General features: G+C 39.8%; 4 protein-coding genes across 6 annotated transcripts; 1 reads left to right on the top strand and 3 right to left on the bottom strand.

The window, feature by feature from the left end:
* Positions 1–471: 471 nt before the first annotated feature.
* On the bottom strand, positions 472–6,634 carry LOC108817304 (8-amino-7-oxononanoate synthase). Of its 3 annotated transcripts, XM_056990451.1 has the most exons (11): positions 6,310–6,634; positions 6,088–6,209; positions 5,893–6,000; positions 5,567–5,805; positions 5,453–5,494; positions 5,118–5,205; positions 4,906–5,039; positions 4,521–4,760; positions 4,363–4,431; positions 4,133–4,261; positions 472–602 (listed from the first exon to the last, which is right to left on the bottom strand). In XM_056990451.1, exons 1-10 carry the CDS (start codon positions 6,557–6,559, stop codon positions 4,135–4,137), a joined length of 1,419 nt encoding a protein of 472 aa, XP_056846431.1. In that variant the 5' UTR covers positions 6,560–6,634; the 3' UTR covers positions 472–602; positions 4,133–4,134. The 3 variants fall into 3 exon arrangements, with proteins under 3 accessions (XP_056846431.1, XP_056846430.1, XP_056846432.1); XM_056990450.1 differs by lacking the exon at positions 472–602 and having other exon boundaries at positions 3,992–4,261; positions 6,310–6,633; XM_056990452.1 differs by lacking the exons at positions 472–602; positions 6,310–6,634 and having other exon boundaries at positions 3,992–4,261; positions 5,893–5,996.
* Positions 6,635–7,511: 877 nt separating this feature from the next.
* On the top strand, positions 7,512–8,866 carry LOC108817434 (uncharacterized). Its single transcript, XM_018590113.2, has one exon. It carries the CDS (start codon positions 7,559–7,561, stop codon positions 8,810–8,812), a length of 1,254 nt encoding a protein of 417 aa, XP_018445615.1. The 5' UTR covers positions 7,512–7,558; the 3' UTR covers positions 8,813–8,866.
* On the bottom strand, positions 8,815–10,527 carry LOC108814254 (uncharacterized RNA-binding protein C1827.05c). Its single transcript, XM_018586787.2, has 8 exons — positions 10,272–10,527; positions 10,075–10,189; positions 9,923–9,978; positions 9,792–9,839; positions 9,594–9,691; positions 9,274–9,343; positions 9,084–9,194; positions 8,815–8,982 (listed from the first exon to the last, which is right to left on the bottom strand). The coding sequence occupies exons 1-8, from the start codon at positions 10,392–10,394 to the stop codon at positions 8,932–8,934; spliced, it is 672 nt and encodes a 223-aa protein (XP_018442289.1). The 5' UTR covers positions 10,395–10,527; the 3' UTR covers positions 8,815–8,931.
* Positions 10,528–10,865: 338 nt separating this feature from the next.
* On the bottom strand, positions 10,866–13,949 carry LOC108817928 (assimilatory sulfite reductase (ferredoxin), chloroplastic). The gene is made up of 8 exons (XM_018590754.2): positions 13,663–13,949; positions 12,604–13,380; positions 12,218–12,514; positions 11,937–12,134; positions 11,705–11,839; positions 11,506–11,622; positions 11,249–11,407; positions 10,866–11,129 (listed from the first exon to the last, which is right to left on the bottom strand). The coding sequence occupies exons 1-8, from the start codon at positions 13,861–13,863 to the stop codon at positions 11,076–11,078; spliced, it is 1,938 nt and encodes a 645-aa protein (XP_018446256.1). The 5' UTR covers positions 13,864–13,949; the 3' UTR covers positions 10,866–11,075.
* Positions 13,950–16,206: the final 2,257 nt, after the last annotated feature.

Here is a 16,206-nt window from a genome sequence, read left to right as displayed (position 1 = left end):
AGATGATATGTGAGAAAACATGATTGGAAGGAATGAGAAATACAAAAGAAAAAATGGAAAAAACATCGGTTCTGATTAATTTAGTCTTTACATCATTACTATCATTAAAACTGAAAATAAAAGTCAAGAAAACTTATCAATATAGTTCAGCGTTTGAAAGTTGATGACATATAGTTTTAGATTCTTTGATGGACTATTTTTTTGTAGCTACTCCAATAAAATAAACTTGTGACACTAATGATCACAATTAGATCTTAATGAATAACATTACTTAGCAATTTCCCAAAAGTATATACTTTTAAAGGAAAAGTTTCGAAGTATATATATTTATTTTTTATTTCTGTGAAAAAGAATATTTGTTTTTTTTATCTTCTTCACGCGTCTGGGCCTGTGATATTTCCACTTGTTATTGTTGGCCCAATTTAATATTGACCCACGTTGTTTTTTTTCAACTCCTTTGGTGTTCTGTTTTACACTGGGAGGGAGACCATCACATCTAAAGATGTTAAAATGCATTGCACATTTTCCAGAGTAGGGCTTTTACATCATTACATGGAAAAGTCACCATTTCAAGTGATCAAATCATAGAGACAGTAAAAAGTGTTACGTATGCTCATACAGCTGTACACGGATGCTATCTTATCCATGTGAATATTTCTTTATGCATAATAAACACATCACGTGAGGAGGCACGTGGGGAGGAAGGCTTCACGCAGAGTGTGTGACTGAAGAGGGACCTTTACTATTTAAGCAGTGAGAGGGGAGAGAGTTAGGGTTATCTAGAGATTAGATCACAAGAGGGGGAGGTGAGAGACTCCATTAATAATTCTCTCAAGGTTGAATACAGTTCTTATCATCAATCTACGTTTGTTTCCTTTGTTTTGTTACTGTTTTGATCCAAGAGATACGTTTCACGTATCAAGTGGTATCAGAGCTCAGTTACGAGCCATGGGGACGATGGAGATTCCGATCTTCTACGGTGAAGAACCGGAGGAGTGGGTTTCATGGATGGATGCGTTTATTGCTGATCAAAGTCTTTCAGAGTTTGAGACAAGGCAGTTTACGTATGGTTTCATTGACGGTGAAGCACACACATGGTACTGCGATGAGTTGTCGAAATCTGGGTTTGATAGCTGGGAAGATCTGAAAGTTAGGCTGATCCGACGGTTCAGCACGAGAGTGGTGGAAGCGAAGCAGCCTAGCTTGTTGGACCATATCAAACAGATGAGAATTCTTCTGGATGATCTTCAACGAAAGTGGAAAGAAGAAGATGAGGCGAAGAAACAACGGGAAGAAGAGATGAAGGCCGCTGGAGGTTCGAATCAGACCCTGAGCTCCGTCGAAGGATTTGTGAGTTTCGAGTCGGCTCCACCGGTGACTGTATCGGAAAAGAAAGACGATCTGATTGTGTACTCAAATCAACTGATGCCAGAGGTGAAGAAGGATGCGTTGATTTTGGACTGTCCAGTGTCGGTACTGGATAAGGATGATCCAGAGAGCGAAAGCCTTTTGCTCGAACAGGACAATAGCTCAGAGACAGAGATGGATGGTTGTGCCTGCCAAGTGTTCGATCAAATACCCAAGAGAAGAAAAAAAGTAGCAAAGAAGAAGAAGAGATGGAAAAGGCTCTTTCCTAATATTGAGGATCAGTTGGCAGAGATTTTGAACAATGAAGAGAGTGATAATTCAGACATGTTGGGGATACAGATGGAGAACACAACCAAGAGTCAAAGGAAGAGTTGGTTGGAGTGGAGTAAAGGGCGCTGTCACTGGGTGCACACTCGCCAAAAGGTGGACAGAAAATGGCTGCTCATGTTCAGAACAAAGAAGAGGAACAGGAAGAAAATGACAGAGAATGCAGAGAAAAACTGTGGGACTTATGAAAGGACAAAGCGATGCAAGGAAGCTGGGATAGCTTTGCTGAGACACATGATCAGATGTTGGTACTACCAAGAGAGGAAAGATACATCTAAGAGATGGAACAAGAAAAGTGTGGAGATCAGAATACACATCGTCCAAGTGCCAGGGAGGAGGATGCGGCTGCATGTTACAAAGCCTGAGAAGAATAAGAGCAAGTGTGTCAAGCATGTTGATTGCATTATCAGCTTGTGGAAAACAAAAATGACGGTTGTGAGGAAGGTAATCATGCATGGGTGGGGGTCTTCAAAGCTGTCAGGGAGGCCTAAAGCAACCTGTAAGAAGCTGGCAAAATGGCAGAAACATAAGTTCAAGCAGAAAAATCATAAGGAATGGATTGAGCTAGATGGTGTTGTGATGAAGATTAAGAAGTTGCTAGCTGGTACGATGACAAGGAAAGCAAGGAGGAATCTCTACGTGAGTCAGGTGTCCAACAAAAAGTGGCTGCTGAGATTTATAAAGAAGAAGAAAGGGAGAATGAAGAATGCCAAGCTCAATAATCAGATTAAGAAGAGATTTTCAGGTAGCTATGTTACTGTTTTGTGGGACTTAAAGCTTGAACTTTTACTGGAACTGAAGAGAAAGAAGTTCAGTCGATGGTGTATGAAAAAGCTCTATAACAAAGTCTACTTGGAGAGCAGAAAATTGATGCAAATAAATGGTTCTTTTTGGAAGTTGTTGTTGGCTGTGGTGCTGAGAAATAGGGCCAAATTGAAGTACATATATATGGGCTGTGGTGAGATTTTCTTGCTGGGTAAAACAGTGAGGCCATTCAAGGATCATGGTAAGCGAAACACAAGAAGTGTGAAGCATGATAAGACGAGGAGATGGAAGTATAAACTAGGTAAAATGGAGCTCTCTTTGCAAGTGTTTCTGGTTGAAAGGGATGGTACAGAATGTGAAAGGAAGAGTGGCGATGAAGGAGGAAAACCCAATCACAAGACTCTAGAGCTCACTTGGATAGTCTTCAATATGAGTGCCAGTGTCTTGCCTCGGAAGTTGGACATCACACGTATAGGTCTGGTACTACAGTGGCTTGATACTTTAATGACCCTAAAAGTGAATTGGCAGGAGCAGGTGAAGTTCACAAGAATTCAGACGCTACCATTTGCGAAGAGGATTTCAGAGTCTAATGTCTGTGCACTTCTAACAGCTACAGAAGCGGATATGAACCAAGAGCTAAAGAGGGTCACCCACATCCTGCAGAAAAGAGCTCAAGACAGTGTGATAAAGACACAAACAACCATTGGGAAGTTCTGTGGCTTGCTGGGTTCAGTGCTTTTGGTGAGGGAAATTAATGATATCATAGTTTTAGAACTCGTGAAGAAGAGTATGACGGCAACACATTGTTTTGAGCTAAAGAACCGTGTGTGGGAACCAGGAATAGTAGCTTATGTTGGTGAGTGGAAGGAATTTGAGGAATTATCAAATGGAGTTCTAGATGGTTACCTGAGTGATTTCTTGAGCAAGTTAGTGGCTGTATCTAAGGGAGCCAGGATTATCAAGCTCAGGAGACGACATTATCTGACTTCCGTGTCTGCTTTCACTGTTGTTGTTCGGTTTCACTTGACATATGTGATGTTGCACTCACCAAGACCACCAGAATTGTTGGGCATTGCAGATAAACCAGAAACGTTTGGTAGCTTAGTGGATTGGGAGGAATATCAGACTGGCAATGAATCACCAAGACCACAACAATTCCTTAAACTCTTCACCGGTGCCAAGGTGACAAAGGCAGCTTCAAGCTTCAGGTTTACAGCAGATTGGAAGTTGTTTTTAACAACGGGGACAAGGTTAGCTTGCATAGAGGTACCAATCTCTCAGCAAGAGGAGATGTCAGTTTCTATTTTCAACCTTGAGGACAAGGTTGATTTCAAAGGCGGCGGTATTGTTACGTATGCTCATACAGCTGTACACGGATGCTATCTTATCCATGTGAATATTTCTTTATGCATAATAAACACATCACGTGAGGAGGCACGTGGGGAGGAAGGCTTCACGCAGAGTGTGTGACTGAAGAGGGACCTTTACTATTTAAGCAGTGAGAGGGGAGAGAGTTAGGGTTATCTAGAGATTAGATCACAAGAGGGGGAGGTGAGAGACTCCATTAATAATTCTCTCAAGGTTGAATACAGTTCTTATCATCAATCTACGTTTGTTTCCTTTGTTTTGTTACTGTTTTGATCCAAGAGATACGTTTCACGTATCAAAAAGTTTCTAGAGTCTGGGAGACAGAGAGGAGGGAATGTGAGCGATTTTGTTAAAATCCAAACAAGAAGAAAGCGCAGTGATGAGTTTCTTCACATCCTCTGTTGTATGTGTTGCACTCAATGTCACCCTTAACCTGAACAAACAAACAAACAAAAAATAAGCTTCATTGAGATTCATATGATAATTATAGTTTAGCTTCATAAGGAAAAGTATGAAGTTTCTCTGTTTGTTTACCTGCAAGAATTGGGTGGCACAGTGGGTGGTCGTATTGCCATTACATGGAAGCCTGACTTCAGTAGATACCTAAACAGTGTACAAAATTCAATCAGCTATACAAAGTGTGTGTGTGCGTGCGTAAAGAAGAAGGGAATGAGAGGGATATGTGTGTGAACCGGCTCCCTTGAAGGGCTTTCTCTTGATTGCCGACAACAAGTGAGATAATGGGGCTTGAGATTTGAACTCCAGATAATGCCTCGAACTCTTTCACCCTCTCCCATATTGCCTTTCTTCTCCATCCCTCTTTCCTCGCCACTACAACGGCAGCATAAGCAGCTGCAACCATAGGGATAGGTATTGCTGTTGAGAATATGAATGAACGTCCTCTCGATTGGATCAGTTGCTTCCACTTTTTGCTGTTTCCAAAAAAAAAATTAAGCTGTTACAAACTATTACTAGTCTAGTTTTTCATAAGCTTTCACGAACCTTAGAGACCTCAACTACGTTAAAACAAACTCTTGGTTTTACGAATTTCAGATCATATGGGTTAGGTATGTGTACCTGCAAGCTATGAATCCGCCAAGACACCCTGCTGCCTTACTCAGTGTGCCCACACATAAATCTACATCGGATTCACAGTTAAACTGCTCGGCGACGCCACCACCATTTTCTCCACAAACAAATGTTCCATGTGCCTGATTGATCAACTCATATTTATTTCTTTAGGAAAAAAGGAGTTTCAAAATTTTAACGTGAACATTTAACCAACTTACATCATCAATGACTAGTAAGAAGCCATGCTTCTTCCGAAGCTGAGAGAGCTCTTCCATTGGTGCAAAGTCACCGTCCATACTAAATAAGCTGTAAAAAAAAAGGATAACCAACTATTACAACTTCATTTCATATGTCCATATCCTCAAACGACCAGAGGTATTGATTAGCATATTGAATTAAGGTTTAGCCCTTCTAGATAGCATCTATATATAGCGAAATGTGAATGAAAAGCAAAAGGGACAGAACTATGTTCAGACCGGAACATTAAAGTACTACAGCTTATAACTTATATAAATAGAACAGGAGCAGTAAGTAAGTAGCAAACGTGACTGACCTATCAGTCACCACGACCTTCCTCTTCATTTTGCAACTTGATCTGTCCAAAAATTATATAAATAAATGGCAAACTAGATATCAAGGAAAAAGTTGGGGGACGTGAAGGACTTACATTAAGGAATTAAGGTGATACATATCACAGTGTCGATAAACAAAAACTTCAACATTTCCTTGTCGTTCAGCAAGACGGATACCATCAATAATCGATGCATGATTGAGTGCATCAGAAAAGATGGCCACTTTTTCATTCATCAGAGGTTTCCCACTAGCAGCCAAAAGAGAAGCAACACTTCCGATTGCAACCATTGCAGCCATATTGGCAGCAAACCCAGTAGGACAAACAAGACAATCCTAAAGAAAAAAGATAAAAAGACACATCAATCTGCTTTCATCTTGAGATATTTATCAATACATAGGACTCATGTTTTGCTTTTATACCTCCTTTTTCTTCAGTTCAGCCAAGCTTGACTCAAGCAAACGATGATAAGTGGTATAGCCACAAATTAACGCAGAACCCTTAGGTCCCATACCATATTCTTGGACTGCCTGCGTTGAAGATTAAAACCATAAGGCAGTGGAAGAATTATATACACACTTTAGTTCGTTAACATGAAAAACGTTTTGGAAACATACGCTTGCAGCAGCGTTTGCTATTGTAGGATGAGAGCTCAAACCCAAATAATCATTCCCAGAGAATAAAAGAAGCTTCTTGAATCCACCTTCATCCAATGCATCTCCACTAACACTCTCTTCTCCTGTAAATGTGCAAAAAAAAACCATACCATTGCCTAATCAACTCAAAAAGGAAAAAGAGAAAGAAAAAAACACAACTTTGGAAACTCCGAAACTTTGTACCGTTGCTGGGTACATCGTGAAGCCATTTATGAAATGTGGGTATGGAGACAGAAACCTCGACTGAAGTACGATCCCATTGACGCATACCGTCGAACACCTCGTACTCGTCTCTTTCATTACCTCTGCTTCTCACTATTTCTTCATCGTTTTGCTTAGAGATAGAAATGGGTCTCAGAGATCGAAGGACTTGTCTGGATTCAAGCACATTCACTGCTTCTTCCACAATTTCACCCCACGAATTATCCGCCATTCGTGGAGTATAACTGTGAGGAGGGAGAATGCGCTTTTGGTTCTTCTTCTACATGTTTGCCAACATAATTTATACTATTAGAAAAAGTATACACTTCAGATTTTTTTCTTCTAATTAATATATATTTCCTTATTTAATTGATATTTGTTTCCTTATCAGTATTTTCTCAGAGATTTTAATAGATAATTTATACAGAGAATATATCTGTAAGCATAAAATATATTTCAGATCTTTACATATATACGGAGTGAAATATCACACGTAGAAATTTTGTGAAATTCATCAACAAAAATGACTACCGTAAATATAGCATTCTCTTTTGTTTTAGTTAAATCAAACGGACCGCAGTAAACTCAAAACATATTTTTTTATTGGATTTAAACAATAAAATTTTTATTATTATTCGACAATTAATTGAATAATAGCGTTTGACTATATTGAATTGACTAGAACCGTCTAAACTTTTATTGATTTATTATGTTGACTAGCCAAAATCGTAGTAAATAATCTTTTTTAATGTTTTTCTATCTGTAAAAACGGTAAATCAGCCCATTTTAAAAATTCAAAAAGAAAAATATTATCTGCATACAAAGATTTATAACATTATATATCCTCAAAATTTTAGAAAATAATTTATACAAAAATCTCTATAATTGTTAACGCATTAAACGTCTTTAAAATTAAAATATATTTATAAAGTGTAAATTTTGTAAAAATTAACGAAAATTATAATTATAAATATTATATGTTTTGCTTGATTAAAATTAAATCGGCTGTAATAAACCAAAGATCTATAATTTTGATTGAATTAAATAACGTCTGTATTTTGACACATTTATATAGAACTTGTAAAGAAAAAAAAAATCAGCGTTTTGAAAGGGCCTAACAAAATCTAGCGAATAATTAAAAGAAAAAAAGGTGCAAGGCACATGACTGGTTTGTTCTGGTTTGGTTCAGTCCGGTTTACCAGAATCAGCAAAAAGCTCCGAGAGATCGAAAATGGTGAAAATCGAAATGAGAGTAATGGCGCTTGATGTGAGAATCTTCGAAACCATCTCTCCTTCTCGCTTCATCTCCTTCACAATCCCTAACCCTACTTCTCCGCCCCATCTCCTCCGAGTCGCCGTCCTCGACTCGCCGATTCATTCATCTCCCCCCCGAGCCGCCGCCATGCTCGTCCCCAAGCGCCGAGAAACCGACTGGATCTTCTCCACCGAGTCAGGCCATCTCCAGCTCCTCTTAAACCTCCCCGACATCTCTCGTCTGATACTGATCGGCGACGACCCCGAAGCTATCTCCGATTCCCCCGCCGAGGACAACGACGAGATCCTCGAGCAGAGACTGAAACCTCTCGTTGTAGCTCTTTCACCCAAAACACTAACCAAAGACGAAGAAGTGCCGTTTCTGATTTACGAGGATAACGTTGTATCCAGAGTAGAGCTGGAGAGATCCGTCGGGCCTTACGTAGGTGAAATGTTAATCGAAGACGTAGAGATTGAGATCGAGGAAGGTACGAGGGAGTTCAGGAGGAGATTGAGGTTTAAGAGGATGCCTAACTTAGTCCAATCCGACGTCAAGATCGTCCGCGGAAGAGGAGAGGAGTTTAAGTTTAAGCTTCAGCTCAGGGAGCTTGTGCATCCTTACTTAGCACCGATGGTGGCGAGTCTCTCCTTAATTGATTCTGAGCTGAAACGTAGTAGACCACCGAAGGCGTTGTGTATTGGTGTTGGAGGTGGTGGATTGCTTAGTTTCTTGAAGCTACAGTTAGGGTTTGAGGTTACAGGTGTGGAGATAGATCCTCAAGTGTTGAGCATCGCGAGGCGTTACTTTGGGTTGGAAGAGAGGTTTGCGAGTGTCCACGTTGGAGATGGTATTGACTTCTTGAAGAGATATGATGGTGGTGGCAAATTTGATGTCCTGATGGTTGATCTTGACTCGACTGATCCGATCCACGGCGTGAGTGCTCCTCCGATGGATTTTGTGGCTAGAGATGTTCTGCTTGCTGCAAGGGCAGTTCTTGTTCCTTGTGGGGTTTTGGTTGTCAATGTCATTCCTCCGGACAAGACGTTCTACCAAGAACTCAAGGATGAGTTTAGACGGGTGTTTGCTGAGTTGTACGAGATTGATGTAGGGAACGGTGAAAACTTTGTTCTCACTGCAACGGTTTCGATAAGAGATTGCAAGAGAGGTTTTACTATGCGGAATTTACCACCACTAGTCTTGAAGTATATTGATGCTATAAAAAGGATTTGAGATTGTCGTTTAAATAAAAATTTTCATTGGAATCAAAGTTTGAGTTTTGGATCCGATGTCAAAAGTACAACAAACCAGATACCACATACAAAAACAAAAGCTTATCCAAAACCAGGTAACTAGTCTTCACTAAACTTGATCTTCTTAGGTAATGGCTGGGTATTTCCAACCTGTAAGCAGACACAACAAAAAGATCATGCAGTTTAGTAGTTATTTTTAGATTTATATAATGTAGGGGGACGTAGAAGAATTGTGAAGTCGGGATACTTACAAGCTCGGGGCATTGATATTCTATTCCAGCAGCTTCGATTCTCTTTCTCCTTTTCTGATCACGTTTCACAACCTTGTTCAGCATTTTCCTATGTTCTTCCAGTGTCCTTTCCTGTAATACAGGAGGAGAAATCATCAAAGTTAAATTCTATGGTGAATTGAGAACAAGAAAAGTGAATTAAGATTTTTACCTTGTTGTGTTGTTTACGCTCGATCTGAACCCAATCAACTGGTTTGTACTGGCACTTAAAACCTTTCCACCTAAATACATAATCATTCAGGACATACAAACATTATAATTAATACAAATGCTCAAAGACAATTCTTCACATGTTCTATCCTGCAAACCACAGACACTGTGCTTCTAAGCTTGCATCAGACAAACCACAAGAGAAATCACTCGAAAGAGAGCTATTCAGCCGAGTAAAGCAGAGCTAACCTAACACAATTGGTTATGCCAACTAACAATTCACAAAGAAAACACACTAATTAGAGGAAGGAAGACACTCACAGATTAGGTTTAACATCCTCTGGTGGAATAACACGGACTTGAAGCATGTGCTCGAGCAACAGATAGTCATTCATTGCACCCGCTGCAATCTCCGCCACCTACCCAAAACCAAATGAAAAAAAAAGAGATTTTAAGAATTACGCATATACAGCACACAGGGTTTCACCATTTTCCAAAGGTTCAAAAGTATATATATACCTCAGGGTCCTCAAACTGAATGAATCCAAAATGTTTTGATTTCCCCGTCTAATTTGTAACAAGGAAGATTGTTAATAATATAACCTCTTGAGACTAGAAAGAAAGAAACAAATAAGGAATGTATATATAACCTTTTTGTTTCGTGCGACTCTGACTCTCTTCACTGTTCCAAACTGGGTGAAGAAAGCTACAAACCAAAAGTATTACAACACTTGAGAAGTGTGTGACTAAACATAATAATCGATTTTAGCTTGTAATCAAGTTAAAACAAAAGAAAATAAACCTTCAATCTCAGTCTCGTAGAAACCGTGAGGGAGGCGACCGATGTATAGCACCGTGGATTTGTTCTCGATAGGTTTTGTAAGTGGAGCTTTTCGAGCTGGACCGCCTTCTAGTGGCTATTACAGACACAAACACAGAGATTCAAGTAATAGAAAACGAATTTGAAAGGTAAGGTGAAAGCATCGAAGAGAAAATTACCAAAAAGTCGGCTGATGGTTTGGGTTTCTGGGGAACAACTAGCTGAGATGAGGAAGAAGTAGCAGCGGAAGCAGAGATCTTCTTCATGTTCTTCTTCAAAGCTTTCTTCGCCTTGGCACCCATTGTTGCTGTTGTCGTCGGCGGCGAATGAGGGAGAGAGTCGAGATTCAAAGTTAGGGTTTATAAAAATCTGCGGCTTGTATCCTTCAGACACCTCCTGTTTTGTTTTTTTTTTATCTTCCTTTTAAAGTAACTAGGTTCGGGAAACTCTTTTTTCAAGCGTTTCGATTAAACGTTTGGCTTGACGATAGTTAAATGGGCTTATGGATTACTAATGTGAGAATGTTCTTATTGATAACTCTTTGGACCTCAATAAGCTACAAACTGACCCAATAAGAAAGTCTGCGTTTGGCTCATAATGTTATCTTCAGGAGGGACTCCAACAAAAATCTTTTGTGTCTCTCTTTTCACTAGCGTTTCACATGGTTAAACTCTTTTGTTGAAGCATGTCTCAGTTTCTAAAATTAGTACATTCTTTCACTATTATATTCTTAGATCAACTATGAGAAAATGGTAAAGAAGAACAACAAAAAGGAGCGAAGAAGCCATTTTTAAAAAGAAGGGAGATCAAATCACACTAAAGAGAGTAAAAAGAGAAAAATGAAAAGAGATGCTTATTGATGTGCTAATACAAGTCTACAACACAAGACAAAGCGATATTGGAAACAAAAAAAAAAAGCGGGTACAAAAGAAGAACAAGTTTCTCCATCACAAGAGTTGTATAGACCAAAAGCTGATCCCTCCTTACTGAGGACCTCCTTTATACGTATCTATTAGCTCCTTGAGTTTCTCGAATCCCTGCAATTTTATCATAGTTGCAAAGAAATATAAGTGAACAATTTTGTTTGTACTTCAAAATAAAATTACAAGTCACAGGGTAACCCTATATAACATCCCTAGTTATATGTGATGCTTACCATGCGAGTTGTGAATTCTCCAAACGATTCTTTAGTTTGTCTCTCGACTTTCCAGTGATAAAACAATGGCTCGAAGACTTTCTCAAAGTCGTGAACCTTCACCTTATCCATGAAACTCCTGGCTATCTGTGTCTGGTTCGGTGTTCCTCCTAGCCAAACCTGCGGATGATGCCCACAACAACAGAGAATATAAGTTAAGCCCTGCTTGTTTGCTACACTGTACTCACTCTTCACATGAGCTTGTGCTCGAAACATACCTGATAGCTGTTGGGTCCATCACCTACAAGACCAAGCTCAGCCATGTACGGTCTTGCACAGCCGTTAGGACAACCGGTTACTCTTATCACAACAGATTCATCGTACTCCAGACCAACCTGATCCCAAGAAAAGGAATTTTTAACATCAAGATCAATGGCTTGTAGAGGCATACGCTTAGATAAATGTAAGTTATTTTACCTTCTCAAACATTGCTCTAACTCGCTTTAGAATGCTGGGGATTCCGCGCTCTGCCTCGGTTATCGCTAGAGGGCACAGAGGAAAAGCTGGACAAGCCATTGCCGTTTGGTTTAGTGGGTCAACAAACTCAGGTTGCTACAAAAGAAAAAAAAAAGCAAGCGGGGTTTCCTCAGTTTGTGTCACAATAGCTATTCAATATACATAACTAATAGTCAAAGAAAGCTGAGCTCACCAGCAAGCCGGCCTGAGCAAGCACTGTGGTGATCGGACGCTTCCATTCGGTTTTTATATCACACAACACAATGTTCTGGTTTGGTGTGATGCGGACATCAATTTTGTATTTCTCTATTACTTCTCTCAGTGTCTTCTTCATTATACCTCCAACACGACCACTGTCCACGTGAAGACCACAAAACCACGCACCATCTCCCTGAGAATAAGATACTTGCTGATTAAGCCACCAGACAAGTTCTGAAAATGAAGGAATTTTCATAGGGTTTTTAGAAACAATACCTGTTCATGCCATCCCAAGTAACTCTTGAACTCCCACTCTGGAAGTTCACGGGAAGGCTCAAACTTTTTACCATAGTACTGCTCCACAACACCTTTAAATTTCTCGATTCCCCAGGAGCTGATCAAATACTTCATTCTGCTATATTTACGATCATCTCTTCTCCCGTGTTCTCGCTGTGTGACTACAATGGCTTTCACAGCATACAAAATATCCTCCTTTGGAACATAACCTAGCGGTTCTGCCAGGCGGGCAAAAGTAGACTCCATTCTGTGTGTTCTTCCCATACCGCCACCAACCTACAAGACGAGTCATTATCCTCAACAGCTCCAAACCAAGAAACAATCCAAAAGAAGAAAACATGTAGGCTAAATGAGTCTCAACTTACATAAAGATTGAAACCCTGTGGTTCCCCATTTTCATCTGAAACAACGACAGCGCCGATGTCATTGGTGAGGAGGTCGACGGAGTTATCTGTAGGCACAGTTACAGCGACCTTGAACTTCCTAGGCAAGAACTGGGTACCATAGATGGGCTCAGGAGAGTCGACAAAGTTAGTTCCATGGGAGTTATCATTTCGAGCTTTCACCACCTCAGGAGGCTCAGCAGTCATAAACTGCTCACCATCAACCCACATATCGTAATAAAACCCCGACTGAGGAGAAAGCAGAGCCGCAATGTTGTCTGCCGTCTCCTGAGCAAAGAGATAGTCTTTCTTCACATAAGGCGCCGCAGGAGCAAGAACGTTTCTATTCAAATCACCACACGCACCAAGAGTGCTCCCCATGTTTCTAATAATCGAGCTCATCACGGTCTTGAGATTCTGCTTGAGAACACCGTGGAGCTGAAACGTCTGCCTGGTGGTCAAACGAAGCGTTCCGATTCCGAACTCGTCGGCCAAGTCGTCCATAGTCAAGTAGAGCTGGTTAGGGACCTTGCCAGAAGGGTTCTTGGTGCGGAGCATGAAGGAGTAAGATCTTCCGCCACGCTCTTCTCTGTTGTACTGCTGGTAGCTCCCGTGGAACTTGATGAGCTGCACGGCGGACTCGTTGACGTTAGGAGCCTCCGTTAAAAGCTCCTCGTTGAGTGGATACCTTATGAAGTTGCTCTTCTCCTTGATTATCTCCACTTTACTCCGCTTGGTCGTAGTCTCAGACTTCGCCGGCTGAATAAAACATAAACTTAATCATAAGAATCGCATAATTTACTTTACATAAACATTGATCACTACTCTTATACTGAGCTGAGATAGTGACAGAGTGTAACAAACTATTAAACCACTTAACAGAATATTAAACCGGTCGGTTTATCAAACTAAACCGACTAATCGATTTACATACTAAACCGACTAATCGATTTACATACTCTAAGATTAGAATCAGAATCCCGGGAGAATGGAATCAATATGAACATTTCAATATGAACGGAATCAATATGGAATCTCTACCGTGGAGACGGCTTGGATAGGGGAAGGACTCGACGAGGAGGAAGAGGAAGGATGAACCGAGACGACGCCACGTGGATTTCTCCCTAAGAAAGCCGAATGAGAAGATCTCAAAACGTCGAGCCTCCCAAGCCTGATTTTCTGATCCGCCGAGAACATAGTGGCGGCGGCGCCCGCCGGAGATCGAAACGAAGACGACGACATCACTTCACTGATTGAGAGAGAGAGAAGGAGAGTGTTTGTGTCTGTGAGAGACAAGGCTTTTGATGGTGTTGATAAAATTGAAATAGGGCGTGCGCTAAGGGATTTAGAGAGACAGAGACTAACGTGCGCACTCTCACGTGACCTGAGGCGGCTAGCTTATACCCATGAAGAGCGCGTGGAACACAACGCCTTTACTTTTCAACTATTATATCGCACCGTCCATTAAAGATCTAGCGGTTAATTAAGTGCCCGTGTTTCGTGTCCATGATGAGAGGCGCGTCAGTGAACAAGAATCTAATATGAGAAATAAAAATCGAATTTTTGCTCTGATAAAGACTTGAACCCGGATGGCATCTTGGATATATTCAAAAGTTAAATGGTTCAGATGCTATGATTAAAAAAACATATTCTGCAACTTGGTGCACCAAAGTATACTAGAGACTGTCCACGTGGACTGATAATCATTGGTTAAGAAGATACATCAACGAGGGTAAAAGAGTAATTAACAATGGTGACTAACACATTCTCACCTACTCTGCTGATTTGTGAAGCTGAAAGGTTAGTGTTCGTGTTGGGCACATGCTAAATATGATCACCATGCTGGGTGTTAGCTGGTGCTACCTACTTATTTTTTCTTTATTTTAATAAGCAAGTGCTAAATACTTTGTTCCTCGTATACTCAACATAACCTTACATTTTCTTTAGTGAATATACTCAAAGGGTGATCCTTTTATACCCATAACATCTTTTACACACATAACACTAGTTGGTGACCAACCACACCATTAACAATTTAAGTAGTTAATGACAGAGAAAACGGTGCGTCTAATTGTTGACATGCGTTTAGATTTGCACAAACGCTACAATTTGTTAGATAGAAATGAAAAGAACCTATGAACCAACCTTCCTTTTGTTTCTCTTCTGCTTCTATGACTGAAGGCATAAATAAAAACTATTTGGTGTTCTGTTTTATGTCTAGACGAGGCTTTTGCTTGTTTTTTTTATCAAGAGGAGAATAGAGAAGCAACCCGGTTTCTATAATCCGTTGATCTTCAGGTTTTGTTCTTCTTCATTTTGCTTAACGGGAGCTTGTTGTTGGGCTTAACTACGTCTGGATATTCAGCAGAGAACTTAAAGCCTGAGGCTCATCAAGAGCGTACCACTAGTAAAATCCTTGAGAAATGCTTGGACACAGACAACAAGTGAATCTCTCCAGGACTACATTATTAGACCTAAACTGGCACTTGAACACTCACCCCGGGAAGACCAAACCGTGGGGAGTCTGGGGACGCAGCTTGGACCATACCCAAAAACAAAAAGCTGTGACATTGGTTGATTACCACCACGAGAGGTATAATGATGTGAGCTCCTCTTTTAGCTTCTCTCTCCTTTACTATTCTGCATCGTGGATTGCAAATTCTTGACTTGTAGTAAGGTTGTATACTTGTATATCGATCGTTTCTACGATTTTATTGTGGTTGAGATGCATACGACTGCATATACGTATGTGCAAGGTTGTTTTTGATCTATGTAAAATCCGTTACATAAGAATCCTTAATTTCGGATCTTCAAGTTCTGATTTGTTCAAGTTTGTGTGTAATTATATCATCACTCGTGGTTGGTGTTTTCTTCACTTTCGGCCACAGTTTATTTTAGGCATGGACATCTGGATATCGGGTTCAGGTCGGGTCCGGATCTTTTAATCCTAGAAATTTGGATCCATATAAGTATTTATAATTTTCTGGATCGGTTCCGGGTCGGAACTTGTCGGGTCTGAGTCGGTTCGGGTCTATAATTCTAAAACCTGTAAAATACTTGTAATTTTTGGATCTATATTGAGTTCGGATCGGGTTCGGATATTTAGAATCTGAAAAAGACATGATATACTATATTTAGTAAATATTTTTCGTTTATATCTAAAAGTTTACAAAATAACTTAAATTAAACTATTAATAATTAAAATAAAATATTTTTAAACTCTAAATTTACAACATCATATTATATCATATTACTTAAAAATATTACAAAATAATAACAAATATTGTTAACAAAATATATTTCAATTAAATCATAAAATTATATATATAATAACATAAGTTTGGATATATATATATATATATATATATATGTTTTAAAATAGGTTCTTATAGGGTCGGATTTATTCGGCTCGGTTCTTTTCGGATCTGTGTCTATTCAGATCGGTTCTTTTCGATTTTGGTTTTTTCGGGTAAAAATATTTAGACCCCAAAAATACTTGTAAATTTTTGATTCAGTTTTAGATATGATATTTTTAAATTAGTTTTGGTTAAGTTTTTGGGTCCATGTTAAAATGCCCACGCCTCG

The sequence above is a fragment of the Raphanus sativus genome, chromosome 7, assembly GCF_000801105.2.
Source record: "Raphanus sativus cultivar WK10039 chromosome 7, ASM80110v3, whole genome shotgun sequence".
NCBI lineage: Eukaryota > Viridiplantae > Streptophyta > Magnoliopsida > Brassicales > Brassicaceae > Raphanus > Raphanus sativus.
Note: the sequence above shows the minus strand (reverse complement) of the source record. Positions and strands in the feature narration are given on the sequence as shown.

Coding starts and splice junctions, on each gene's coding strand:
- LOC108817304 (XM_056990451.1), bottom strand. CDS start 6,559: ATGGCGGATAATTCGTGGGGTGAAATTGTGGAAGAAGCAGTGAATGTG. Junction 6,001..6,087: donor TAGCAAACGCTGCTGCAAGC/GTATGTTTCCAA, acceptor TCTTCAACGCAG/GCAGTCCAAGAATATGGTAT. Junction 5,806..5,892: donor CTGAACTGAAGAAAAAGGAG/GTATAAAAGCAA, acceptor TTTTTTCTTTAG/GATTGTCTTGTTTGTCCTAC.
- LOC108817434 (XM_018590113.2), top strand. CDS start 7,559: ATGGTGAAAATCGAAATGAGAGTAATGGCGCTTGATGTGAGAATCTTC.
- LOC108814254 (XM_018586787.2), bottom strand. CDS start 10,394: ATGGGTGCCAAGGCGAAGAAAGCTTTGAAGAAGAACATGAAGAAGATC. Junction 9,692..9,791: donor TTCAGTTTGAGGACCCTGAG/GTATATATATAC, acceptor GGTTTTGGGTAG/GTGGCGGAGATTGCAGCGGG. Junction 9,344..9,593: donor GAGGATGTTAAACCTAATCT/GTGAGTGTCTTC, acceptor TTATGTATTTAG/GTGGAAAGGTTTTAAGTGCC.
- LOC108817928 (XM_018590754.2), bottom strand. CDS start 13,863: ATGTCGTCGTCTTCGTTTCGATCTCCGGCGGGCGCCGCCGCCACTATG. Junction 11,840..11,936: donor TTGCTCAGGCCGGCTTGCTG/GTGAGCTCAGCT, acceptor TTTCTTTTGTAG/CAACCTGAGTTTGTTGACCC. Junction 11,408..11,505: donor ATGGACCCAACAGCTATCAG/GTATGTTTCGAG, acceptor CATCATCCGCAG/GTTTGGCTAGGAGGAACACC.